Here is a 27,822-nt window from a genome sequence, read left to right on the forward strand (position 1 = left end):
AGATACTAAATCTCCCCACCTTCAGCCCAGGCCAATAGCCTAACCTTTCAGCTAAAAGAAACAGCCACAGAGAACCATTTTTGTTTCCTTATGAAAATAAATATTTGCAGGAGGTTAAGCAAAAGGACAGGGGCTGGACAGGGGTATGAAGGAGAGGGGGGGAGGCCAACACTTTGGGTGAGCTTCATGGCTCCCTCTCCTACAGAGTACCAGTCAGGGCCTCAGAGCCCTCACTGAATCCACGAAGCGGATGCTCATGGCTCCCCTTTCCCATCCAAGAGCTGCAGAAGTTTCCCCTTTCTTGAAGATGTCGCAGTGGACCACACGTCGGGTGTGAGCCCTGCTGGCCCCACCTTGGGGTGGTGGAGCCTAGAGGCTCTGATCACACCAGGCATAAATCCCTGTTTCTATTTTACCACCAGGGAAGGAAGGAGAGTCAAGTTTAGGAAATGCCCAGTTGAGATATTCAGCCACCAGACAGCTGTATCCTCAGGACCAGCTTCTCATCAATAAGAGTGAGGCTGAGCCCTGGCCCAGGGCTGCAGGTGAGGCCAACATACTCTTGTCTTTTAGCGCCGCCGGAAGGCTCGGGATATTCTCCAGGCATTGGGCTCCTCATAGCGGTTGTACAAGGGTTCCAGCCGTTGCTGCTTCTTCTGCTTGCTTAGCTTGGTCGGGTCAGAGACCTTGAAGAAGGCTGGTGCAAACTCCACAAGCCACCGGGGGTCGATGGTGGTGACCTCACGCATGTACTCCTTCGTGGTCAGCACCAGCTCATGATACACCACCCTGAGGGGAGGAGAGAGAGAGCTCAAGCCTGCAACATAGGACCTGCCCCAGGGTCAAGTCACCCTGGTCCCTGGCGGGCCTCAGCTGAGCTTGCACTTGACCCTCTTACCTCTCCAACCTGACCCCTGAGGAGACTGGAGTCCCTGTTTATGACAACCACACCCCAACACTGAGGCGCCTGCACACCTCTCACCACAAGAAAGCTGCCGGTTCCAAAGAGTTAAGTGACACGGAGCCAATCATATTCCTTCTCTGGACCTTTGTTTCCTGCTCTATGAAGTGTGAGGGTGGTTTTCTGGGCTGTCTCCACAGAACTCTAGGACCCTGAAGAGGACCTGTGAGGCTGCCGCATGGGAATGGGGAAAGCCAAGCAGGCCAGGCTCTATGTCTCCAGCTCTCTTCTACCACCATGGTGGCACAGTGGTTTTAAATCAGTTTTATGTTAAGGTGGGTAAGATTTCAATTTTCTTTAAATACTATTTGAAAAAGTAAAAATTTAATCACCTCACTAGATCTCTGAGATCCTTCCTAGCTCTCACCCCTGTGATTTTATTTCTCTCAAAAGGGCCTGATACTGTGTCTAATTCAGGCTTTTGCTGCTCTAGAAACATAAGCAACGTTAGGAAGTACTGGGTGTGAGTGGGGACACAAACACAAAGAGCCAGCTGATTCCCAAGTTCTCTCTGTCCACCTACCATTCGGGCTGTCTGTTGAAGAGGGCACTGGACGGATGGATATAGACCACTTGCTGGTCGATCAGTGTCCGGTAACCCTCCTGTGGGTCTTTTTTGGCAGCGTTCCGGAAGAATCCACTGCAAATGGCCTTCTGCACTCGGACTGTGGACTTACCACAGGACACCACATCCAGCTTGTGTCTTGCAGGAGAATAAGAGAGGACAAAGATGGGAGACTATTCTGCTTTCTGAGGTTATTTGTTCCAGAATGACAGTACCCAATACCCACCTCGTGGGGCCCCCAGAATCAGCACTAGGACCCTCCTTCCAGCCCTAAGTGCACTACAGGGGCAGCTTGACACAGTGGGCAAGACGGATGCCACAAGAACCAGACACTTTGCCTGGGTTATAATTCAACCCAACTAATAATGTCACAGATGCTGTAAACAAAGAGCATTTTCAACAACTAATATATCATCTTCCTCTTAGGAACTTCCTGAAGTGACTCTCAGCCCCATCCTCACCTGGAAGGAGTACAACAGAGAAGGAAAAGCTGGAGGAAAACAGTTTTACGTGAGGAGCAAGAGTACAGGCGCCCTCAGCTTCACAGACACATGCAGAGACACAAGTACATACACAGCACGGCATTCAGGAAGACCCAACTTGAACAGAAGTCACCGGGTGTTACCTGTCCATTATGCCCAACATCTGCTTGCGAATGTCCTGGGCCCGGCGCAGAGAACGGGCCTGGATGAAGTTCTCATAGCACCAAGGGTTGGAGAACTTGTTGTTCTTCCAGGAGTTGTACACGGCCAGCAGGGTGAGGTGGTCCCCTTCGGTCTGGTGGAATTTGGCCTTCTTCTGATCTGCAAGGGCTTGTTTATCCTGCAAGCAGTGCAGAGAAGCTCATTTCCCACCCAATACCTACTGACTGAACACCCAGCAATGCTGGGACACCCTCCATGGCCCAATCAAGTGTGCACATTAAGCACTTGGGTGGCAACAGGCTGACTTTACCCAACTTCGCCTGACCCCTACGTGAACGCAGGCCTACACTCCTTACTTTGGGTCTGTAGAAGACGTTCTGCACAGACAGCATGGACACAATGGTCAGCATTTCCTCACTGCAGCCCAGATGCACAGACATGATCAGCATTTTGCACAGCATTGGCTCCAGAGGGAACTCTGCCATCTAGAGGGAGAAGAAGAAACTACAATTGTTACCCTGGGGAAGACCCACCTGGAGTAGTGGGTCAGAGTGGGTAACAGACCACAGGAAGTTTACCCAAGCATGATGATGTAGGATGCCTCACTCTATTGGAAGAATTTTTTTTTTTTTTTGATTTCCCAAATAAATTTCAACAAAATGTACATGACCAAGATTATAACTACTGTCGGGGTAGGTGGGAATTTTACAGACATCTTTTCAAAGGCTAAACTCAATTACATATCATGAAGTAAGATTAGTTGGATAGAATTTCTTTTTCTGTAAAGAAGAAATAGTTTCAAGTAATAGTGGAAAATCCAGGTTAAACACAGGCATGCAGAATTCTAGTCAAAGCTTATCCAGGGCCTCAGAGCTTAATTTTTTATACAGAACAGAAAGAATGGAAGGTTAGCCAGGGAATCTTCCCCAAAGTAACCGAGGTTTAGGGCTGTCCCCTACCCTGCGGCCCAGGCGAGTAAGCAGGCCCTCGTCGTCCAGGGCCCCCAGCGTGTACAGCTGCTCCATGGCTGTGATCAAGGTTTCCATTGGCGGGGCATCCATGAAGTCAAAGGACAGCAGGTCATTGATGCCCATGGCCTAGAATAGAAGAGAACAATGTGTAGATGGCAGGGTCAGCCTCACCAGTGCTCACATGGAGGGAGACTACTTATCACCTTCTTATTTTTCTTCAACTGCCATTAGGAAGCTACCAGAGAAGCTACCAGAGGGATTAGCAGGAGGGCTGGGTCACACAAACCTCAAGACTGTTAGAAAACATATACTTTCTTGGGAAACATTTAAAAAAAAACACTCTCAGAATATTTAGTTCAAAAACCAAAAGACAAAAATTTTAAAATGGGCAAAGGTAGACATGTCTCCAAAGATATATTAAAAAAAAAATGGAAACAAACACAAGAAAAGATGCTCAATATAACCAGTAATTAGGGAAATGCAAATCAAAACCACCATGAAATACTTCATACCCACTAGGATGGCGACAGGCATAATTTAAGAAAGAAAATAACAAGTGTTGGCAAGATATGGAGAAACAGGAATCCTCATACATTGCTGATGGGAATAAAATGTTGCGGCTGCTTGGTGATTCACCAACAAGTTAAACACAGAGTTACCAGGTGATCTAAGAATTCCATTTCTAGGTATATACTCAAAAGTAATGAAAGAAGGGACTCAGGACAAATACTTGTACATTAAAGTTCACAGCAACATTCCTCACAATAGCTAAAAGGTAGAAACAACCCAGAAGTCCATCAATAGAAGAATGGATAAACAAAACGCTGTATATACATACAATGGAATATTACTCACCCTTAAAAACAACTGAAATTCTAATACATGCTACAGCATGATGAAACTTGAAAACAACAAGTAAAATAAGCCAGATCAAAAGGACAAATACGTGTGATTCCTTTTATCTGAGGTACCTAGGCTAGGCAGATTCATAGAGACAGAAAGTAATTTGGTTACCAGGGCCAGGAGGGAGGGGGAAGGGGATAGTTTAGCTAAATGAGTACAGAGTTTCAATTTGGGATGATCAAAAAGTTCTGGAAATGGATAGTAGTGATGGCTGCTCAATGTGAATGCACTTAGTGCCACTGAACTAGACATTTTAAAAGATTACAATGACAATGTGTTATATATTTTACCATAACTTAAAAAAAACAAGAAATAACAACCAGCTTGCCCTGTCTCCTGCATACATAATATCTCCTGTATATGCAGAAAGTGCCCTGTGTGCCATGTTAGGTGGGAGGGATACAAAGAGGACTAAGATATGGCCCCTGCTCTCAGGGTTCACCATGGTGACACAAAGAACCACATGCAACCGCCTGCCTGCCACAGAGCAGGCACTTGATACATCTGTTAGCTAATTTGATGAATAAAAGAAACAAATGATGCACTGTCCATATGTGTATAAAGGCAGGACCTAAGCTTTCTGTTTCTTTCCCACAGAAGTGATGGTGACCATAAACACAGCAGGTGTTCAATAACTGCTTACTGTATGAATAAGAACAAGGAATTATGTTAGCAATCAGTAAGTGTTGTGCCAAGTGCCTTTACCTGCACTATCTCATTTATCCACAGGAAAGACTATTAACAGCCCCCCACTTTGAGAGGAGAATACAGAGCAGAGAGCAGAGCAGGTAAATTTACCAAAGACACACAGCTCAGAACAGAACTTTGAGCCACAGATGTCTCTCTGTTCTCACTTCAGAGACGAACAGGCTTTTTTGTTTTTTTCCTCTGAAGCTCTGTTTTAGCCTTTCGTACAGGGAATGAATAATAAATTACAACAGAACACTGTGCATTAGTAAAGTGCCAGAGCTCCAGGGCAGCACTGGAGCGGGGGGGGGGGGGGGGGGGGGGGCGGCGCTGGGTAGGGGTGCCATAATCTGGGAAATTACTCATGCAGTTCCCCCTGCCAAGAGAGACTGAAGGCTCTCATGGGGACTGAGAGAGGAAGAGCAGTGATTTCGAATGAAACCCAGCCCCAAGGGGCCAGTCTGAAACCTGTACTAACAGTTGTTCCCTTGCAAAGCTTTAGGATTAGGGGTTTTGCTTCTGTTTTAAAAGAACAGAATTGGATGTGAAAGTTAAAGGGTTGAGGGAAGTGAGTTTGTCCACAGTTTGGCACTGGCTCGATTTTTCTAATATCCTGTTAGACAGATAATGCTCCTAACTAAAATCTTTTATAACCAAATATCCTGCTGGTTATGATGGCAAGAAAAAAAACAACACAGCACACACGCCAATTTAGCCCCAGACCCGCGGTGGAGAGGCTGCTATCACAGCCGTTTGCCTTGTACCCAAAGGGACGGGTTCCATGAGGTTACTGAAGTATTTAACAAGATTCATAAAACCGAGATCCATTCACTAAGGCCACAGAATTGGACTGCTCCACCAGCCCATTCTAACAAGACAGTGATTTCTACCTTGAGCGAGAGCACTGTGCTTGCTAAGTTGGTTCTCTGAATTTCTGGCACGTTGGTGGTCAGCATTTCATCTCGGTAGGCACGTTCTGTGTACAGCCTGTAACACTTCCCTGGGCCTGTTCTCCCAGCTCTGCCAGCTCGTTGCTTTGCCTGAGCCTAGAGGGGTGGGAATAAAAGTAACAGATCTGTTAAGCATTCGTTAATGGCTTCACCCAGGAAATCTGTAGAAAGGGGGCACTTTGCAACGGGCAAAACCTAAAATGGGGTTTATTTCACTTCCTCTAGGACTATTTCGAAGAGTTCCTACCACCGCTCTTAATCATCCCCACTCAGGGAAGTCTGTTCAAGTGAAGCCAAATATTAATACAAGCAAGTGAATAGAAGAAATACTGTAAAGATCACAGAAATATACCTTCAAACTAGCATGGCACAACATAAGAAAGCATAAAACCAAATAACAAAACCCACCCTCCACCATGATAACCAAAAATGTAAGTTAACTGAATAAATATAATGTAATCATACCAGTGAACGAGTCTGCAGCTGTTTTAAAAACCAAGTTTTTGAGATGTTCAATGACAGATGAACAAGTTCACTCAGAGGTGAAAAAGCAAATCGCCAAACAATACTAATTTTATTTTTTTAATCTTAATGTAAATATACAAACTATCAGAAATAAAAAACTAGGGAAAAAATATCCTAAAATGTTAACTTTGGATAACTCTGATGCTAGGCTTGTAGATGAGTTCTATTTTCTTAAACAAATATCCAAAAATGAACATACATTACCTTAACTTACCTTATCAGGAAAGTTAAATGTTAATCAAAACCCACATACTTACTACACTATTAAAATTGCAATCTGAAATAAACATGAAAAAAGATGGGCAAGAAAAAACATCATAATGAAGACAGTGGTTGGTGGCAATAGGACTATGGGCAATTTTCAAAATAATGTTATATTACTTCTGTACTCAGGGGAGAGGGGCGCTAATTTTTAAAATTAAAAACAATATGTAGGTTAGCCCTAGGTTGCTAGGAAACCAGTGAATAGCAATCTGGAGAGGGCCATTTTCTGACAAAACCATCTGTCTTATAAATAGTATCAGAGTTTATGAATTTATATGTCAGCTCCAAAACAAAAGATAAGAGTATAAGAGGTCACTACCCACTCAGAGGGAGGCAGCAATCAGATTCCACAACATTCTACAGATGTTTCTCAAATTACGGAGGGCAGATATAAATAATTTCTCCATCACTGCGAGTTGCACGTATCACCCCCAGAAGAACTGGTACAGAAGCACACATGCTGGGACCACTGCCCAAGTTTAATTTCTTTTTCTTTTCTTTTTGGGCCACATCTCACAGCATGCATGGCTTCCCAGGTGGCTCAGTGGGTAAAGAATCTGTCTGCGATGCAGGAGACTCAGGAGACATGGGTTCGGGTTGGGAAGATCCCCTTGAGGAGGGCATGGCAACCCACTCTAGTATTCCTGCCTGGAGAATCCCTTGGACAGAGGAGCCTGGTGGGCTACAGTCCCTGGGGTTGCAAAGGGTCGGACACGACTGGAGCAAGTGAGCACATACACATACATGCACGCACGCACAGCAGACATGGGATCTTAGTTCCCTGAGCAGGGACTGAACCCATGCCCTCTGCATTAAAAATGCAGAGTCTTAACCACGACCACCAGGGAACTCCCTTGCCCAGGTTTAAATCCTGGCTCTGCCAGCTATGTGACCTTAGGCAAGTCACTGGCCCTCAGTCTCACTTGTGAGATGAGGATAATAACATCTACCACAGAAGAACAACTGAGAATGTAATGAGTTCATGTGCATGAAAGTACCTGGGACAGTGCCTGGTACATAGGAAGTACCCTGCAAGTGTTAGCTATTATTACTTAAGTTTCAAAATGAAAATAGCCTTATGGAATTATAGATTATGAGAGTAACACATGCCTCTTATAGAACATTAAGACAATATATAAAAGTATCGGGAAGAAAATGTGCTTTACCCATCAGCACAGAAACCAGCAGCACCACCGAGAAAGAACCTTGCCTAACATTTTGCCTATACTATGCTTTCAATTGCAGGTACGTTCACATACACTGTGCACAGGCGCATACCATCTGTTTTTAAACAAAAACTGGATTATACTACTCATGCTACTTTGTAGCTCACTTTTTTCAAATAACATATCACAGTTATGTGCTCACCTCATTAAATAAAGATACACACCACTGTGTTAATGTAAACATTGTATGGCATGAATTTACCATACTTTATTAAACTATTTCCCTTTCAGAACTAATTTAGAATTTTCCCAGGTTCCCTCTAATACAAATAATGCTTCATGAACATCCTTTTCCATTACTTTTGGATATGAGTTCAATCATTTCTAACTTTCAGATTTGTTTCCAGAAGCAGAACTGTTAAGTTCAAGAAATGAACTTTTACATTTCAGATACATTGGGGAACTGCCTTCAAAAAGGATGATCAGGGTATTCATTTAAAAATATAATTTAGGCAGGAAACTATTCCATAATTACCAAAGAAACACATTATTATCACTTCTTGAATTATTACTATCTCAGATATTTGTGGCTAAGTGCAATATTTTTAAAAATAATATTCTTAAGATAATCAAGGGTGCTAAGATTCAATTTCTTTTTTTTTTTAATTCCAGTTGTATGGGGTTTTTTAATGTTGAAAGACTATTCTGAAGATTAAAAACAAACAACACAAAATCTCCTGTATCTCAACAAAGCAGCCAATATCTTAAAACAATAAAGTTCAAAATACAAAACCATAAAAAATGTCATAAAAGCCCTAACCAGGATTTTCAGAAAAGCTGCCAGAAGAAGTTGCCCTACCTGAGAAATAGGAGTCACCACGAGCTGGTCAATCCCTGTCTTAGAATTGTACACCTTCTGCTTCACGAATCCAGGGTCCACCACATAGTAAATGCCATCAATAGTCAGCGATGTCTCCGCAATGTTGGTGGCAATCACGACCTGCAGGCAAGAGGGACGTAGCTGGATTGAACTGCCCAGTCTCAGTTCTGAGGGGTGAAATGAGACTTCTGAACTCGGACATCTTTCCAAAGAGGTTGTGCAGCTCTCTCCCTCTCTCTAGATGGTTAGAGAGCACTTAATCTCTGTTTGGCTTCAAATGGGTGGAACGGGAGGTGCCTTCATCTTAAAGTGTTAGGCTGGAGAGAGAGTGGTACCTGAGAGAAGTGGAGTAGGAAAAAGCAATGGCCAGTCAAAGCCAATTTCATTTGTGCAAATGGCTACATCCTTCATTTTCTAGATCCAATGCTGATTACTACAATTTTAATTTTCTAGCACCCTGGGAAAGCAGAGATTTCCTGGTATCACATGTGCCAGTGCAAAATGAGATTTTCCTTCCCCCACAGGGACATCTGTACTACAAAATGAGCTGTTTGTGTATGTGGAACAAGAGGGAGACTTTTTTTTTCTGATCATAAAATGAACCACGAGGCAGCAGAGGAATTTCACGATCTGTGTGTAAAAAGCAGCATATGTGATCTAGATTATTGGTCTCAGCCTGGTACTGCCACTCTTCTTCCACCCAGAGGTTCAGACAATAAAACACAATTGCTTGAAAAATCATTGCCAGGAGGCACCAGAACGTCTCGCCTCGTGCCAGCATTTTACTGGCCCTGAAAGGCTTCTACCTGCCAGAGAACTCCCCCGTGGAGAGAAGCACAATCACCAGGAACAGAGTAGGAGTCACCGTTTTCCTCTCAAACCTGCTCCTCTTCATTTGCCTCCTCAGCACCATCTTCCATCTAGCTGCCCAAGCCAGAAACCTGGTAGTCATTCCTGACTTCTCCGCATTCCCCTTCCCTAAATCTCCAGGCGCCCACTATGTCTTGACCATTCTAACTCTTCAATGTTATTCAGATCCATCTGTCTTCCAGATGGTTACCAGATTCATTCTGGTGATCATTTTATAATGTATGCAAATGTCAAATCACTTTGTAGTGCCCCTGAAACTAACATAATGTTGTACATCAACTGTATTTCAATTAAAAAAGAAAACCCATCTGTCTTCCATTCCTAGGTATGTACTCAAGAGAAAAGAAAACATATGTCCACACGAAAACTTGTAAACAAATGTTCGCAGCAGCGTTATTCATAATAGCTAAAAGGTGGAAACAATCCAAATGTCCATCAACTGATGAATGGATAAACAAAATGTGGTACATTCTGTTCTACAACAGAGTATTCTTCAACAGTAAAAAGAAATGAGGTGCTTATACATGCTACAACATGGATGTATCTTGAAAACACACTAAGTGAAAGAAGCTAGTCCCCAAAGGCCACAAATTATGATGACTCCATTTATATGACATGTCCAGAACAGGTGAATCCAGAGACAGAAAGCGGTTCCCAGGGGCTGAGCAGAGGGGTGAATGGGGGATGATTTCTAAAGGGTCACTTTTGGGGATGTGAGATTGCTATAAAGATTAAGTTGTAGTAATTAATGGTTAGTGATGAATGATTAATAATGGTAATTCATGGCTGCACAATTCTGTGAATATACTAAAAAAAATTCTGTGACTATACTAACGTGTACTGAATTTTATGCTTTAAAGGGGTAATTGTTTGGTAATATGTATCTCAATAAAGTTATTACTGTAAAATCCATCTGTCTCCTTTCCCACTGTCTCACACATACTCATACAGTCAATTCCAGCTGCTGGAACTACACATCTCCCTGAAAACCCACACAGCTCTTGGCTAGGAGGGCCTGTTCTGCCGACTCGGAATGCATGTTGTCCTGCCCGTCTTGTCTAGGTGAACATCCACAGGTTCTTCAGGACTAGCTTAGACCCTAACTTCCAGTAAGAACACTGGGTTGGGTGCTCCCCCTCTGGGGACCCAGCGCACTAGTGGCACTGTCACACTCTATGGTAAAGGCCTGTCTACTGGTGGATGTTCCACAGCAGACAGAACCTATCCTCAGATGGCAGCCCTGTGTCTACCCCAAAGTCTGGGAAATGCTCAAAAAACAACCTGTCAAATGAAGGAAAAGGGAGGAAGAAGAGCCGGGATCACATACAAGGACCCTCATTCCTTAACAAGCTGGTTGGACTACTTCCTAAAATATAATACACAAGACTCACATACACCATAAGCAATCCCCCGTCAAGAACAGTTGCATACACCACGTGGTTTCAGAACACAAGCGCCTGTGTTACCTTTCTGCTGCCAGGTGGAGCTGGGTCAAAGATTCGGGTCTGCATCTCACTGGGGAGAGCAGAGTACACTGGGAGAATAATCAGTTCTGGAACATCAGGTCCCAGGGATTTCATTCTTTCATACAGGATCTCGCATGCAGTATCAATCTCTTCCTGACCAGTCAGGAAGACCAGGATATCACCTAAGAGGAGAACAGAAGCATGTTTGTTCTATACAAACATGTTTGTATGTTTGTTCTATACAAAGGCCACACTGACATTCACAGAACTCCAAAAGGTGGAAAACACACTCATATTCTGATCTCTAACAAATCAAGAGGTTTTCTGCTTTCCATGTTTATTCTGTTTTTGTTTTTAATTTTTTAAAAATTTGTGGCTATGTTTAAATAGATGCATTTATACCCTGCATACTATTATTTATATTTTCATTACCACCACTTCAAACATGCAAACCTGAGACCTACAGACCAACCAACATTTAAAAGGCATTTTTATAAAAAAATGAGCAAAAATACCCACATCAGGACTTTTGGCCTAAGAGGAAAAATGCTCTTTTCCCCTTACCTGGTGGTTCTGTTAAGTGGATCTGCATGACCGTGATCAAGCTGGCATCGAGATAATCGGTTTCAGGTTCCTTTGTGTACAGTATTTCCACTGGGTATGTTCGACCTGGGATGGTAAAGATGGGCGCTTCATAGAAGTACTGAGAAAACTTCACAGCATCCAAGGTGGCTGAGGTGACAATCAGTTTCATGTCCTGCCGTTTCTGAACTGTCTAAAGAGAAATGCAATGCAGCTTACTAAAAAAGACTGCCCAAAAAAGGCACAAGTACTCAAATCCAATTCCCAGGGCTTTCCTGGTGGTCAAATGGTTAGGAATCCTCCTGCCAATGCAGGAGAAATGGGTTCAATCTCTGGTCTGAGAAGATCCCACGTGCCACAGAGCAACTAAGCCCATGCGCCACAACCCAAGCCCATGTGCCACAATGACTAGAGCCCGTGCTCCACCAAGAGGAGGCACTGCAATGAGAAGTCCCGCACCAGAACTAGAGAGTAGCCCCTGTTCTCTGCAACTTGAGAAAGCCCACATGCAGCAACAAAGACCCAGCACAGCTAAAAATAAATAAATAATCAAGTCAATGAATCTTAAAAAACAACATCTATTCCCAGAATTCAGTTCTCAACAGGCAGAAGGGTCACTGAAGAGCACCTAGTTACCTTTTTCAGCAATCCAAAGAGCACATCAGTGTGAATTGTTCTCTCATGCGCCTCATCCAACATGATGATTGCATACTGAGTGAGGTCGGGGTCGATCAGGCACTCTCGGAGCAACATCCCGTCTGTCATGTACTTGATGACTGTTTCTGGGCTGGTGCAGTCCTCAAATCGAATAGTGTACCCCACCTAAAGCAGAACAGAAGTGGAAAACCTTAGACACAAACCTCTCCTTTTTGCAATCTTCACTCACGATTTCAGCTCAGACAACTACCCATAATCTTAATAGATAGAATTTGACCAAGATGTACAGTGATTTCCTCAAAGTAAAATCTGCCTGGGGTTTGATCCTGAACAGATCTGATGAACATGAGAAACCCTTTCTCTCTCAGGAGAAACCTGAAAAGGGGTAGTAGTATTCCCAGGACAGCATCATCACCCACTCACCTCTTGGCCTAAGCAACAACCGAACTCCTCTGACACTCTTTTGGCCACAGACATGGCCGCTACTCGTCTAGGCTGGGTACATCCAATCTTGCCCCTGGAAGTGTAGCCCGCCTCCGCCAGGTACTGGGTGATCTGCGTGGTCTTCCCAGACCCTGTCTCTCCAATAACAATCAGGATCTGATTGTCATGGACAGCCTGAAAGCAACCAAATGTAAGTAAGGCCATTAAAATCTGCCGAACATTACTCTGGAGTAAAAAAATTGATTAAGTTCTAACACTAAAGGAGAAAAACGGGAAACAGTGGTGCACATGTGTAAGATGACAACCAGGGTTTAAATTTTTAAGTATGCACAGAAAAAAATATTAATGGTGATTTTCTATGGGTGATGTTCTTTTTTAGCTTAGTAGGTAAAGAATCTGCCTGCAATGCAGGAGATGTGGGTCAGAAAGATCCCCTGGAGAAGGAAATGGCTACCCACTCCAGTATTCTTGCCTGGAAAATTCCACGGACAAAGGAGCCTGGTAGGCTACAGTCCACGGGGTCACAAAGAGTCGGACACGGCTGAGTAACTAACACTTTCACTTTCAACACTTTCCCAGGTGGCTCGGTGGTATAGAATCTGCCTGCCAATGCAGGAGATGCAGTTCGATCCCTGGGTCAGGAAGATCCCCTGGAGAAGGGAATGGCAACCCACTCCAGTATTCTTGCCTGGGAAATCCCACAGACAGTGGAGCCTGGAAAGCTGCAGTCCATGAGGTCACAAGAGAGTCAGACATGACTTGTAGCAACTGCGCACACACACATGCATAACAAATTAAAAACTTTAAACTTTTCAATTTATTTACATTTTTGGATGCTCCAAGAAGCATGCAACATCTGAGTTCCCCAACCAGGGATAAAACTTGGGCCCCCTGCAGTGAAAGCATGGAGTCCTAACCACTGGACCACCAGAGAATTCCATGAGTACTCTTTTTTTTCTTTAAACTGACTTAATTATTTAAAAATGTATTGTTTTCCTTAAACTCATAAAAATACAATGATGCTAGAAGCATAAACTATCCAGCTCACCCTGATATTTTATATACATATATGTTTTTTCAAGAATTATATGTACATGATTAAAGAATTCAGTAGCAAATAGAAAAGCTAAATATAGAGTTCGTTTCTACTGTCATTCTCAAATCTCCAGTACCTTACCCCCTAGAGTCACTTCATTTCTATACTGTTTATAACAGCAAAGGATTGCCATCAACCTACATGTCTATTAACACAGGACTAGTTAAATAAGCCACAGTACACCCACATAACAAAGCACTAAAAGAAAAATAGGGAACAATGCTGAGCTGTGTCACTGAGGGGGAAAAAAGCAAAATATAAAACAGTATATATAATATGCTGCCATCTAGAAACACACATGGTTCATATAAAACGTACAATACCTGTGTGTGTATGTACATACATACATTTGTACTTGTTTGTATAAGAGATCATTGCAAGGATTTGCTGGAAACGAAGGTTTCATGATCTTAAATCAGATGGCAAGAAAATGGAAATAAGTACCTGAAGCAAAGACTTGCCTCAATGGGAAGTCAAGCATCCCCATTTTTCTTACTCAACACAATACTCTGTCCACTTGTAATTGCTCCAGGGAACCCCAGTTCAAATAGATTTTATTTCCTCATAGAAAAAAAATGTAGACTAATTTATATGTGTTTTTTTAAAGTAGTTGGAAATACTGTTTTTTTTCCTACTCCCTTCAGAAAAGCCACTTCAAATGCACTGATTTCAATTAAGACATGTCATTTTTAGAAAACACCCTGATTTCCCCACCAACATGTCATAAAGAGCTTCTCACCTGGACCAGCTGCTCCTTCAGCTTGTAGATGGGCAGGCTCTCCCTCTGTTCAATGATTGACATCTGGGTCTTTTTTCCATATGAAGCTTTGTTGCCCCCAAAGGCATGCTTCTTCCACTCGGGAATGTCATTGGGCATCATCCCAATACCCCTCATGTTAGCAGCAATCTGCCTGCCTTCCGCTGTGAAGGAAAACAGGTGACTTATCAACCTCACTGTCCCTTCCCAACCCTCAACAGATCACATTTCTCCAGTACATTCCTCCTCTCTGCATCCTGTCTTTAAGCCATCATCTCTCCTCTGAACTATTATAAAAGCCTCCTAATTCACCACATTTATTTACTCTTAACCCATCCAATTCAATTCTGCAGGGTACCCTCAATAATCCTTTGGAAATTCCATTCTGATCTTGCCACTCCCCCGCTTAGAACTTTGCACCATTTCCCAGTGAACGCCAGGACTGAGCCCCAATTCCTAATGCCATCTACAAAATCCTGGCGGCCACATCTCACCCCCACCCCCGTGAACTCCACCCATCACTCTGTTACAGCCAAACAGGTTTTCTTTCAGACATTACAGCCTCAGCACAGGTTATTCCTCAGCCTGGAACATACTGCCCAACCCCCATGTCATCCCCATGGACAGACTGCTGCTGCTGCTAAGTCAAGTCAGTCGTGTCTGACTCTGTGCAACCCCATAGACGGCAGCCTACCAGGCTCTGCTGTCCCTGGGATTTTCCAGGCAAGAACCCTGGAGTGGGTTGCCATTTCCTCCTCCAATGCATGAAAGTGAAAAGTGAAAGTGAAATCGCTCAATCATGTCCAACTCAGCAACCCCAAGGACTTCAGCCTACCAGGCTCCTCCGTCCATGGGATTTTCCAGGCAAGAATACTGCAGTGGGTTGCCACTGCCTTCTCCGATGGACAGACTAAATCCTATTTATCCTTCAGGCCTTTGTCTTCCCAGGGAAGTGACCCACAATAGCCAACCACACCTCTACTTCTTATCTAGCACTGGTTTGTGATTTAACTAATTAGTAATTTGGTAATTATTTGGTTAATATCCAACTTCCCCACCAAACTGTAAACCTCATAAGAGCAGGGACCATGTCTGTCTTCTTCACAGCTGTATCCCCACCTACTTAACACAAACAGTATTTGTTATGACTGTATCCAACAGTCAGTTAATATTTACTACACAAAAAATTACGTGAAAAGAGAAGTTTCAGAGCTGTATTATCTTTAGAATAAAAAGTTTTAAGTTATTCAAAAGAAAACAGCCAATCTAATGATTTGACCACAGTCACAAAAACATTGAAAAAACAAAACAAACAAAAACATTGCTCTAACTGAAGGGAAAAACTGAATCACCAAAGCCAAGGCTAAATCTTCAGCTGTGTGATGACAGTACCCTTTCCCTGTATATTTGAAGGTTCAGATTTTTCTTTAAGTCCACATACCCGCCTACCCCCAGAGTCCTACCATCAGGCAGAGGATCAACCCAGTGTTTGTTGAGTCCCATGGGAATAGAATCCATCTCAGCTTCCCGCTGTGCTTGCTTAAGTTCCCGCCTTTCTTTGGCCAAGGCACTCTGCATCATCGCTGCTTGGGAGAGGGAGCCATCTGGATTCTAGTGCAACAGAGGACAAGGCAACAGCAGAACGGGGTCTCAGCATGCACTGAATATCCAGAAATAAAAAAGCCACTCAAATCTAAAAGAGAGACTCACCCAGAAGAAACTTCATATCAACATATTAGACTCCATGAAAAGAAGTGGATCAACTGTACCATATTCAAAGAACATGAACAAGGACAGCGATAAATCATTCAAAGAACTGGGGATTTGGGGCTTGAAGATGAGAACCCCAAGAGAGAGGCCATATTCTTGTGTATAATCCTAAGAACTAAAGTTAAGACCAATGTAGATGCCTCAATAAGACATATTTAGTTCTATCTAAAGAAGTCTACTGATCAGATCCATCTGGGGATGCAATGGGTCTCCTCAAGAGCTGGTGAATTCCCTGTCCCCAACACTGTCAAGCGGACATGAGAAGACCATGTGAGACGAACTAGGGAGGATATATGGTTGGATTACAAGCAACAGTTGGGCCTTTTAAGATACCTTCTTCCAAACCCCAAATTTTATCACAACAATTCCATGAATTCTGCTCACAGCTCTACCCTACACAACATCTAGTACTATAGCTTTCAACCGGGAATCCCAGTTGATCAAGTGATCCGTTAACAATTGCCCTTGAACCTGTAAGGTGATGACTCAAGCCCTAAAGCCTGGACAAAGGCAGTGATAATAGGTCCAGCACTCATATTTATCTCTGCTTCCTCCCAAAACACACTAAAATGAGACTGTAAGAATTTAAAAGGCAAAAACAACAAAGTCAAGTCAATCTTCCTCTATAACAAAAACATTCTAGACCCCAACCAACAGTCACTACTGCCTCCTGTGGCCTGAGTTCTGCTTCCGCAGATCCAGTAGCCTGCTCTGAAAAACTGAATCGTCACTTTAGGAAAAGCAGTTCATGTGACACATCCAGGCTAGAGTCCCAGCGTTTCTCACCTTAACGATCTTGATAGGGCTCATGTCCATGCTTTGCTTGGTGTGCCCTCGAAGGAATGGAGGCTCTTCTTCAACCAGCTCGATCTCAAGGTCCTCATCTGAAAATCCCCCAAAAGAAAAATTAGCCAAAAACAAAAGACATAAATGACCCATCGTTCTCACATAAACCATTAATTTCCACAGGCATCAGCAATCTTTATCAAAGATAGCTCTCGAAACGCTAACGTGGGTGACTGTCTACCCTGCCCACCAGCCATTTCAAAGGCATTTGTGCTCCAGCCTAAGAACGAATCAGAGCTTCTTTCAAAAGAAGTTAAGCCTACGGAAAATTGTTGTCTGATATTCTAAATAGTACTAAGGTATCGGCCTTTCAACTTCATGTGGAATAACAACTCTTAGCCCACAATAGATGGGGGCAAGGGGGAAAGTTTAGTTGGATAACATCAAATGTTGGCAAGGATGTAGAGCAACAGAAACTCACTTACACTTATAGTAGTATTGTAAATTGGCACAAAATCTTTAGAAAACAATGGGGACTGCCTGGTAAAGTTGAACACATACATGTCCTGCTACCTAGTAATTCTCCTCCTACATATTCAGGAAAAAGAGACAGTCTTGCACACATGCAATTAAGAGACAAGTACAGGAATTTCATAATAAAAATTTTCAAAAGGCAAACAAAAAAACCCCAGAAAACAGCCCATATGCCCATCAAAAGTAAAATGGATAAATTTTGGCAACTTTACATACAGAAAAACTCTACAGCAGTGAAAAAAATGAAATTTAACTACAAAAATCAACATAGATATATACTGAAGAATAATGGTGACTCAAGAAAAAAAAGGAAGTTCAAAAACAAACTAAACAATACAGTGTTTAGGGATAGATAGGTGATAAGATGCTAAAGAAAACCAGGAAATAAGGTAAAATTGAGGATGGTGATTACCCAGAAGAGGAAGGAGAAAGGTCTAATCAGAGCGAACAGGTAAGGGCTTCAAAGGTGCTGATAAAGTTCTACTCTTATGACAGAAAGTGAAGAACTAAACAGCCTCTTGATGAAAGTGAAAGAGGAGAGTGAAAAAGTTGGCTTAAAGCTCAACATTCAGAAAACTAAGATCATGGCATCCGGTCCCATCACTTCATGGCAAATAGATGGGGAAACAGTGGAAACTTTATTTTCTGGGGCTCCAAAATCACTGCAGATGGTGATTGCAGCCATGAAATTAAAGGACACTTACTCCTCGGAAGGAAAGTTATGACCAACCTAGACAGCATATTAAAAAGCAGAGACATTACTTTGTCAACAAAGATCCGTCCAGTCAAGGCTATGGTTTTTCCAGCAGTCATGTATGGATGTGAGAGTTGGACCAGAGAGAAAGCTGAGCACCAAAGAATTGATGCTTTTGAATTATGGTGTTGGAGAAGACTCTTGAGAGTCCCTTGGACTGCAAGGAGATCCAACCAGTCCATCCTAAAGAAGATCAGTCCTGGGTATTCATTGGAAGGACTGATGTTGATGCTGAAACTCTAATACTTTGGCCACCTGATGTGAAGAACTGACTCATTTGAAAAGACCCTGATGCTGGGAAAGATTGAAGGTGGGAGGAGAAGGGGACGACAGAGGATGAGATGGTTGGATGGCATCACCAACTCAATGGACATAAGTTTGGGTAAACTCCAGGAGTTGGTGATGGACAGGGAGGCCTGGCATGCTGCGGTTCATGGGGTCACAAAGAGTAGGACACGACTGAGTGGCTGAACTGAACTGAATTGGGTGTCAGGTACACAGGTTTTCATTTGTTATTGTTATATAAATCATATACACTTCATTAAGGAATTTCACAATTTAAAAAAAAAAATTGCCAATACGCTAAGCTTAAAAACTGTTTCCATGGCAACTCAGAGGTAACCTAGGTGGATCCAAGGTTTAGAGAACAATTACTAAAAATATGAGATCAAATTCACTCCCCAAAATACTAGAACTTCTTGTATCTTAAAAACTGATTTAAGCACCTTATATCCTAAAAACTGATCATAAGGAACAAGTATAGCAATATCTAAACATTTATCAGAAAAATGAGGTTTTTTTCCCCTCCATCATGAAAAGACTCTTGTTCTTTGAGAGAAGAGCTGTGGGACCCAAGAAACAGATGAGTTTAACCACTGGTTTAAACTACAAATAAACCCTATCCATAGCTGAACTTGCCAACTGTCCTCCCAATCCATTATCCTGCTCCATCTAAGTGGCTGTTTACCTTCTTCATCATCCACTTTAGGGAGAATGCCAGTCTCTTCATCGAAGTCTGGGAACTCTTCCTTGGAAAGAACATTGGCAGCAATCATCTAGCCAAAGGATAAAAGGAAACATTTGTTGCCTGCTAGATCAACACTCTTGTTTTGACTTTATACAAAGACTTCATGTAGGAAACCAAGGTTTTTTCCTCTGCATACCCAAGACTGCAGGGCCTCAAACACCATATATTCTACCCCTGGGGGCACAACATTGCGCCCAAAAGCACAGCTCAAGAGTCGCATTCCCAGGACATGTTATCTGCTCCCTGACTCCACAGCACTCTGCACATTCCATATTCTGTAGAAGGTAAACCTTCCCAGTTATTTGCTTCACTGGACCCGGAGTTCCTCAAGGGCAGGAACCATGATATATTTATCCTCACAGTCCTAGTTTTCACACAGTGACCTGGAACACTGGGATTTTGATGTTTACTGACAAATGATGACAACAAGAAAGATCATTCAAACAGCACTTACCACATGCAGGCACTAATCTAAGAACATCACTTCTGCTAACTCATTTAATCCCCACAATGCCAACACTGGCCCTGTTTTACAGATGGGGGTTCTGAGGCACAAAGAGATAGTATGACTTGGCTGAGGATGATAAGCCGAGTGGTCTGAAGTCAGCCCAGGCCGTCGTGCTCCAGGGTCCACCCCCGTAACCATCATGCTACACCCTGAGTGACCGTGGCCATAAAAGCAAAGGGCCCCAACCTGCTTGATCTCCCACTTCTCTGGGTCAGAGATGCGGGTAAGGCGCTTGCGCTCTAGTGAGTCATCCTCTACTTCAGGGGCACTGACGAGGGACAGGTGGGTGGGCCTGTCAGGATTCCTCATAGAGGTCTCCTCGTTGGTCTCCCCGACAAGATTCCGCCGTCGATTCGGGTTTAGATCTTCTCCGGTCTCTTGATCCACATCCTAAGGCACAAAAACAAGGGAGAGAGCTTACTTGCCATTCTCTTATGCCTCCTTGACCATCAGATGTGGAAACCAGCTGCATATCTCACCTACCTTCATGCTCAAGCTGGTTTTGGTCCCGGTGAAGGACAACACTTTGACCTTGACCCTCTGGCCTTTGCTCACCACGTCAGCCACATTGGCCACCCGGCCTTCCCGCCGGAGCTCAGAGATGTGCACCAGGCCTTCCCACCGCTTCCTGAGGGAGTCAGACATATCAGGAACATTCCTAAAATACCTTTCCCCCAACCATTTTCTACCCTTGTTGGAAATGAACAAAGGGAAATGGGTCTTAAACTCAAGAGCAAAGTTCCAAGAAACTGGCCAAACAATAAACTAGAATTACCACCTTCCCAAAGAAAAAGTTGGGGGCTAGGGTGGAGGTGGGGGCAACAAATTCTCATCTGTGTCAACGAGCAAAAGGGCGGATCTCCTGAAGTCAGAGGAAGGAATAAATGGCTCTATGACAGTTCAAATAAAAGGTCAACTTCTAACAACCTGACACAGTCACTTTTTAAAATATGAAAATCCCCAGTGATAAAAGAAATTCTGCCTTTTGCTGGCGTCATTACCTCAGTCCCTCCAGCTGCACAAAGCATCCAAACTGCATGATGCTGGTGACCTTGCCATTGTAAATGTCCCCGAGGGCGGGCTCTTCTGGGGGAGGGCGGTCCACGTGCTTGTCCCGCCATCTGTCCAGACTCCGCTCCCCGTACTTGTCTCGGTCTTTCCGATCTCTGGGGGGACTCTGACTTCTGCTTCTGGACCAGTATCTAGACTTCCCCTTATTCCTGTCCCGGGTCCGGGAACGTGATCGAGAGCGGGACCGGTGTCTCCGCTTATGGTCTCTATCACGTTCTCGTTCTCGCTCGCGGTCACGGTCACGGTCTCGCTCTCGGCTCCGGCTGCGCTTCTTTTTCTTGGCCTTGTCCCTAGCAACAAATACTTGTTTGAAAAACAAAACCAGCCCAATTCCAACCTCACCTTCCCAAGCACCTAACACAGTACCATGCATATGGAAGGTACCCACTAAATGCTGAACTGGAGTTTCAATGACTATGACTGATATCCCTGCAGGCCAATAACAGAGGAGACCACAAACGTATTCAGCCCTCTTTCAACCCAGATTTCTATCTTCTGAACATCTCAGCACTTGCTGCTTAAACACTCTCACCAGGGAGGAATGAAAATAGATCCAACAGTATGGTACGTGGCCAGTCTAGATTCTGTAAATTCGCCCAGAGTTTCGCTTGGCTGGTCCACAATTCAACTATCACTACATCCTAAACTTGCAAAGGACAAGACGTTAGGGACAAACCGGTGCTCAGAGTCTCTGTGTTTCTCCTGGCCTGCTGCACTGGGCATCAAGGCCTCCAGTTCTTTCAGGACATCCACAGCAACTTTCACGTCATCCTCGTCCAGCATGGTCTACAGAGACAGAGGCAGCCACGTCAGGAGAAAAGGGGACAAGAAAAATCCACTCTCAAGAATCTATTTCAGGGTCATCTGCAAATCTAACAGTCCCTACAGTTCTGACCACTAATGTGAGAGAAGCAGAGGGGGCAGAGATTTGCAACACAATTTGAGACAGAGGGAGAAGGAATGAGCAAAGGCTCCTGGAAGTCATTTCCACACCTGGCAAATCCCCTTTGTCCTTAATACAAGCCTTATGGTGGCAATTAGGTACCACCCCTTCCATGAAAGCATGCAAGTGGTGATTATGAACAGAAAGTAGACATCAAAATTTTTACACAGCACTCTCCCTTTATACTCCCTTCCCTCTTTCAACTCTATTTTTCTTCATAGTTCTCATTGCTATCAGCTATATCATCTATTTACTTGGGTATTGCCTGTCTCCTCCCCACTAGAGGAGTTTACATGTTCATTCCCTGCCCCAGTACCAGGGTGTAACATCCAAGAGGGCAGACACTCTAGTCTATTTTGTTCACCATTCACCACTGTACCCTGAGTTATAACAGCTTGGCATATAGTAGCTACTAGCGAAATTAAAAAATCAAAACACTTTGAATCTGCCTGCCAATGAAGGAGATGCAGGTTTGATCCCTGGGTCAGGGAAGATCCCTTGGAGTAGGCAAGCCACTCCAGTATTCTTGCCTGGAAAATTCCATGGACAGAGGAGACTGGTGGGTTACAGTCCATGGGGTCAAAAAGAGCCGGACAAGACCGAACACATACACACAATATGTAACAAAGAAAAAAATCCAATTTTGCACAACGGGCAGTTGTTTCAGAACTTTAAGTTATTTCATACCTATTCCATATCCCTTAATCATTGCTTCCCACAATTACCAATCTCATTTCCCTGGAATATCATTCTCTGAACCCTTTAACACTACTCTATACACAGTACGTGCTCAGGGAGTGGCCAGACACTTTTACTTTGAAAAAATACTAATATGCTACAGTGAAGGCAAACTTAAAATTAATAACTAATGAGACAGAGAAAAGGGGTGAAGTGGGGGGACATGTAGCTGCAGCAGACAAGCTCAAAATGGTATCAGTACCCGAACAGAAGGGTTGTCTGGTTGGCAAAGGACTGGGAAGAGTTCCTTCAGCTTTTCTTTTTCAGTTTTGGGCTTAACAACTGGATCTTAATACAATAAAAGCATGAAAGGGTAAAAAAAAAAAAAAAAGACATAATTAACATTCTTAGTGATTAACAGAAGAAATTCAACATTAGATTTGCATCAAACTGAAAACATTTTTCTACATATTACTCTTATACTATAACCATAATTCAACTTCCTAAAAAAAAAAACTGATTACAAAACCCTCAACAACTATACTGGCATGGGGATGGGGAGTGTGAGTCAGTATGCATTTGATTGGTTATGTCATTACTTTACTCTACTTGTTCAGCAGCTGCAACAAGGTAAACAAATGCAATTTACAGGATGCTCACAACCTAAACCATACTGGAGTCGAAGCTTGGCTAGAAGCTCTGCTCACCTTTGCTAGTAGAAGGCTTTGCTGGAGGCCGCATGGTTTGTATGAGACGCAGCAAGTTACTAATGAGAGAATCCTTTGAAAAGAAACAGAACAAAGATTGTCAGCTCTTGGATCAGAGCTTACAAACACTAAGAAAAGGGGTGTTCTTTAGAAAAAGTGGTAATGCACCTGAATTTAGCAAATTCAAGGACAAATAAAGCAGAGTGTCAACCTGATGTGGCCCGAACCTAGCAACGTAGCCTCAGAGAAAACTGATATTTATAACTCTTTGCAGGGATGTAACTTAGTTCCCTTCAACTATTTTATTTCCCATGGTTTAGAACTACTTTTCACACCTAGACTCTTGTTTTTGACTTCCTGATTCACAGAACAAAAATGTAAGCACTCATAAAGATTTAATAATGGAAATTCTGCCCCATTTTTCTAGAAAGGTGTCACAGGCAATTCAGTTATATCACCACTGCTTAGTGGCATGAAAACATCATATACTTAATGGTTCACTTTATTGGTATGTACTATCAAAATTTAAATCGAACAGTGATATTAAAACAAAACAGGGGTCTCTATGTACACATACCGTGAATTCTGCACCATTTTTGACCAGTGAAGCCTTGAAAGTATCAAAGGTGGTATTTTTCTCAGCAAGACTGATCACAAATTCAGCTGCAAATGAGAAAAGGGATTAAAACCAGGAGAATGGAGACTTTAGGAAGAAATCAGTTTCAGGTATGTTAAAAATAAAACCAGCTTGGTTATCCAACAGTCTTCAGTCTTCATAAAAACCAAAAAGCACCATTCAGTAAGAGTAGAGAAAGAATTTAGATTACCAAGATTATCCATGTATGGCCTAGTTAATCTTCATAAATAAAAAGAAGACATGGATCACCAGGCCTGTGAGTGCATTTGAGAGAGGAAGACCTCCTTGTCGCAGATCACTGTACTCTTCACGAAACTACTAGGTATGCACTCCGCCATACAGATGCTAGAGGCACGCATGTCCAAGGTCATGAGCCGATGCACATGTGTACAGGCATGCACACATGGACACAATAGGATGCTTTCTACAATTTCTGAAAGGACACACATGATCTGTAATATATATGAGGGCCAGGCAGTCGCCGGGTGGTACAATATCCAAGTTGGTGAAAGACTCACTTGCTCCCCACCCCCAAATTTCACAAACCTGCCTATGTTCTCAAAATTTCCAACATAAGAACTATTTATTAATTAAGAGACTTTCAGGACAAAAGTGCATTTTACGACAGATTGAGAAAATAGCCTCAATTTCTAATGATTTCAGTTGGACTTTTTTTTTGGTCATGCCATATGGCTTTCAAGATCTTAGTTTCCCAACCAAGCATTGAACCCAGGTCCTAGGTAAGGAAAGTATGGAGCCCTAACCACTGGACCACCAGGCAATTCCCTTCACTTGGATTTTAATCCTAAAAAATAATAATGATAACATGGAAGATCTAGATAACCAACTTATAAACTAGTACCACATACCATTTCCATGCTGAAATTTGCCTTTACCTTTTTTATGATGTTAAGTGGAAGCCAGATGCCATCAGGTTTTTATTTAATAACAAGTTAATAACAACAGTGCCAATGGTTAAGACTTCTCAAACATCTACTACATTCCAGGCACTATGCTAAGTGCTTCACATGGGTTACTCCCATGGTTCTCACAGAACTCTTACAGGTAGGTAGTACTATTGTCCCTGTTTCACAAATGAGGAGGCTGAGGGTTTGAGGCAATGACCTACCCAAAAATAACTGGTGGAACCAGAACTGGAATCCAGAAATCTGATTTCAGAGCCCAAATTCTTTAGAGAATGTGGACAGAGAACTAAATCACATGGTGCTAGTCATACAATGCTCAAAAGAGCCAACCCTAAAGCAGTTACCAGCATTCACACTGTAGCTGTCATTAATGAGGATTTATTTTTAATTTTCAGAATTATATGAGGACATCATATAACTGAACTATCAAAAATGAATCAGTAATTAAAAACAAGCTCATTGTTGAAAACAGGAAAAATAATGACACTGATTTAAATGATAATACATCAAGGTCAAAATTTAAAAACCAAGTCAACAAGTAAAACACACAAGAAATAAATATATAACTTTCTGTTATGAAAACCAACTCTAGCAATTTAGCTTTTTTGTTACTAAAACCAACTCTGGCAATCACACTTTTCCTATATTACTATTTTTAATGTTACTGGTTCCATAAATCTGTGTTTAACAGTGTGATACTGTGATTTATAAGAAGAAACACATATTTGGTTTCCATCCCTGGAGTGGAGCTCCTAACCCTTGGAATTTCCTAAATGCAGAGAATAAGTTATTATTTTTTTTTACTTTTCTGAGATAACCATAGGAAAGCCCCTAGGTAACTAGGATGAGGGTTAGTTGTCAAGGAAACCAATCAAGAGATTAGACTGCTGGAACTTTCAGCCCCACCCTGATCTCTGGAAGGGGAGAAAGGCTAGAGACTGAGTTTAGTCATCAATGGTTGGATGGCATCACTCATCCACAGATATGAGTTTGAGCAAACTCTGGGAGACAGTGAAGGATGGGGAAGCCTGGCATGCTGCAGTCCATGGGGTCGCAAAGAGTCAGACATGACTTAGCAACTGAACAAGCAACTGAACAACATCATCAATGGCCAATGACTTAATCAGCTGTGCCTATACAATTCAAGCTGTGCCTATTTAATGCACGCGTGCTCATACAATGAGGCCTCTATAAATACCCAGACAGGATTTGGAGAGTTTCCAAGTTGGTGAATGCATGGAGGTTCAGGGAGAGTGGGGCACTCAGAGAGCATGGGAGCTCCTCTCTCCTTATTACATACCTTCCAATTAGCTGTTACATCCTTTTACAATAAATCAGTTAGTAAAATGTGTCTCTGAGTTATGTGAGCCGCTCTAATAAATTAATCAAACCCAAGGAGGGGATCATTGAAACCTCCAATCTATAGCAGGTGACAACCTGGACTTCCAAGTGGCCTGTGGAGGTGGAGGTGAGGCAGTTTGGTCCCAAGAACTTTTTGTTTCCTCTAAAAAGGGCTAAGGCATTCGTACTCTAGTTTAAAAGAGAGGAAAACAATATAAGCCCACTGAGGGAATCTATCTTGTACTCTATTCCTAATCCCCCAGCTCAATGAACATTTGCTGAATGAAGGAACATATTACCCAGAGAGACAGCAAACTGACCAGTCTATAACCTCATTATCAAAAAAAGAGTAAACTGAGAAAAAATAACACAAGATAGGCACATCTTGAAGACAGGCAAGAGAAAAGTGAACTAAAATACACAGGTGCTACATGGTAACCCTGTAAAGAACACAGTATCATCCCTATTTCACAGGTAAGAAAAAACAGCAGCATCTTACCCTAGATCATATTTCTAACCTCCCTGACCCCTCTTCCTCACGCATGTGTCCCTTTCTTCCATCTCTCCAACTGATGAGTTTATCTTCATTTAGAAAACAGAACTGTCAAATGGGAACTCTCTCCCTCATCTCCCTACCACCTACTCCTAAACCCATCTGCATTTAAAATCACATTCTGCCCTCCTTCCGGTTAAAATGAAGCATCCCCGTGCCTATCAAGTCAATTCCTCCACCCATGCCCTAGACCCCATCCATCCCTCTGCCTCCACAAGGATTCCACCTGCCTGCAGCCTGAGCTGTGGGGCCCTAGTCTTCTCCATTTCCTCAGTTTGTATTCTCCGCATGTGCATTTTGTCCCAAGACGTCTAGTGTTTGAGAGACACTACACATTGGTGCTTCAGAGACAGTATAAGCATGGTGACGAGCATAATTAAAGTTACAGACTTGGATTCCAAACCAGGCTCACACACATTTGATCTGTGACCTTGAAGAGAGTTACTTAATTACTCAGAGCCTTGTTTTCCTAATCTATAAACAGAAAATACTATCTCACAGGGTGCTATGAAGAGCAAATAAGATAAAGTAAAACACTAAGCATAATATCTGGCACGTAGTGAGAACTCAGTAAGTGGCTGCCATGAAAATCAACATCATCATCACCATCATCATTATGTGACTCTACGTTGTTGCTGTTAATGCTGTTTAATTATCTGGGGCTGGGGGACGGGGCGGTGGGGGGGGGGGGGGGAACAGGGGGGCAAAGGGGGAAGCAAGCAGCGACGGCCGCTCCGGGTTTCACTGACGTTCTGGGGAAAGCTTTCTAACAGTTTGGCCTGGAGAACTCTCAAGAGGGGGCCACGGCCGCAGGCGCCCCGGGCCAAGTCTCTGTGACAGACACACGGACCCACACGCTCGGCCCATCAAATCCCCTGTCTCCTTCCGCTTTCCTCGAACCCAAACCCAGAGGCCGCACGGACCTCCGCAGACTCACCCAGATCCTTGTCGTTGATACCCAAGTGATTGTCCAACTCGGTGCAAACCTTGGACACCAAAGACAGATACTCGAGTTTGGCGAGTTCTTCCGCAGGGCCTAGCTCTGTCCCGGGTACGGCTCCCGCCATGGCCACAGCCACAGCCATGGCTACGGCTTCCCCCGGCCCCTCACAGCGGGCCTTCGGGGCTACTCCCACCTGGCCCCCTCACTGCCGACCCTCCGAGCTACTCCCGCCCCCGCTCCAGTTTCAACTTCCGGG

General features: G+C 43.2%; 1 protein-coding gene across 1 annotated transcript; it reads right to left on the reverse strand.

The window, feature by feature from the left end:
- Positions 1–77: 77 nt before the first annotated feature.
- Positions 78–27,822, reverse strand: DHX8 (DEAH-box helicase 8). Its single transcript, XM_020888938.2, has 23 exons — positions 27,561–27,822; positions 23,744–23,829; positions 23,167–23,239; positions 22,722–22,807; positions 21,515–21,624; positions 20,769–21,128; positions 20,251–20,395; positions 19,954–20,157; positions 19,200–19,287; positions 16,945–17,042; positions 15,852–15,999; positions 14,371–14,552; positions 12,515–12,709; positions 12,071–12,256; positions 11,417–11,627; positions 10,853–11,034; positions 8,496–8,636; positions 5,622–5,777; positions 3,130–3,267; positions 2,527–2,655; positions 2,152–2,348; positions 1,485–1,664; positions 78–789 (listed from the first exon to the last, which is right to left on the reverse strand). Exons 1-23 carry the CDS (start codon positions 27,706–27,708, stop codon positions 570–572), a joined length of 3,663 nt encoding a protein of 1,220 aa, XP_020744597.2. The 5' UTR covers positions 27,709–27,822; the 3' UTR covers positions 78–569.

The sequence above is a fragment of the Odocoileus virginianus genome, chromosome 17 (genome assembly GCF_023699985.2).
Source record: "Odocoileus virginianus isolate 20LAN1187 ecotype Illinois chromosome 17, Ovbor_1.2, whole genome shotgun sequence".
NCBI classification, from domain to species: Eukaryota; Metazoa; Chordata; class Mammalia; order Artiodactyla; family Cervidae; genus Odocoileus; species Odocoileus virginianus.

Excerpts from the sequence above, each read along its gene's own strand:
- DHX8 (XM_020888938.2), bottom strand. The coding sequence starts at position 27,708 with ATGGCTGTGGCTGTGGCCATGGCGGGAGCCGTACCCGGGACAGAGCTA. Across the intron at positions 2,656-3,129 it reads TTACTCGCCTGGGCCGCAGG|ATGGCAGAGTTCCCTCTGGA; the intron begins GTAGGGGACAGC and ends TTCTCCCTCTAG. Across the intron at positions 2,349-2,526 it reads ACGTCTTCTACAGACCCAAA|GATAAACAAGCCCTTGCAGA; the intron begins GTAAGGAGTGTA and ends CACTGCTTGCAG.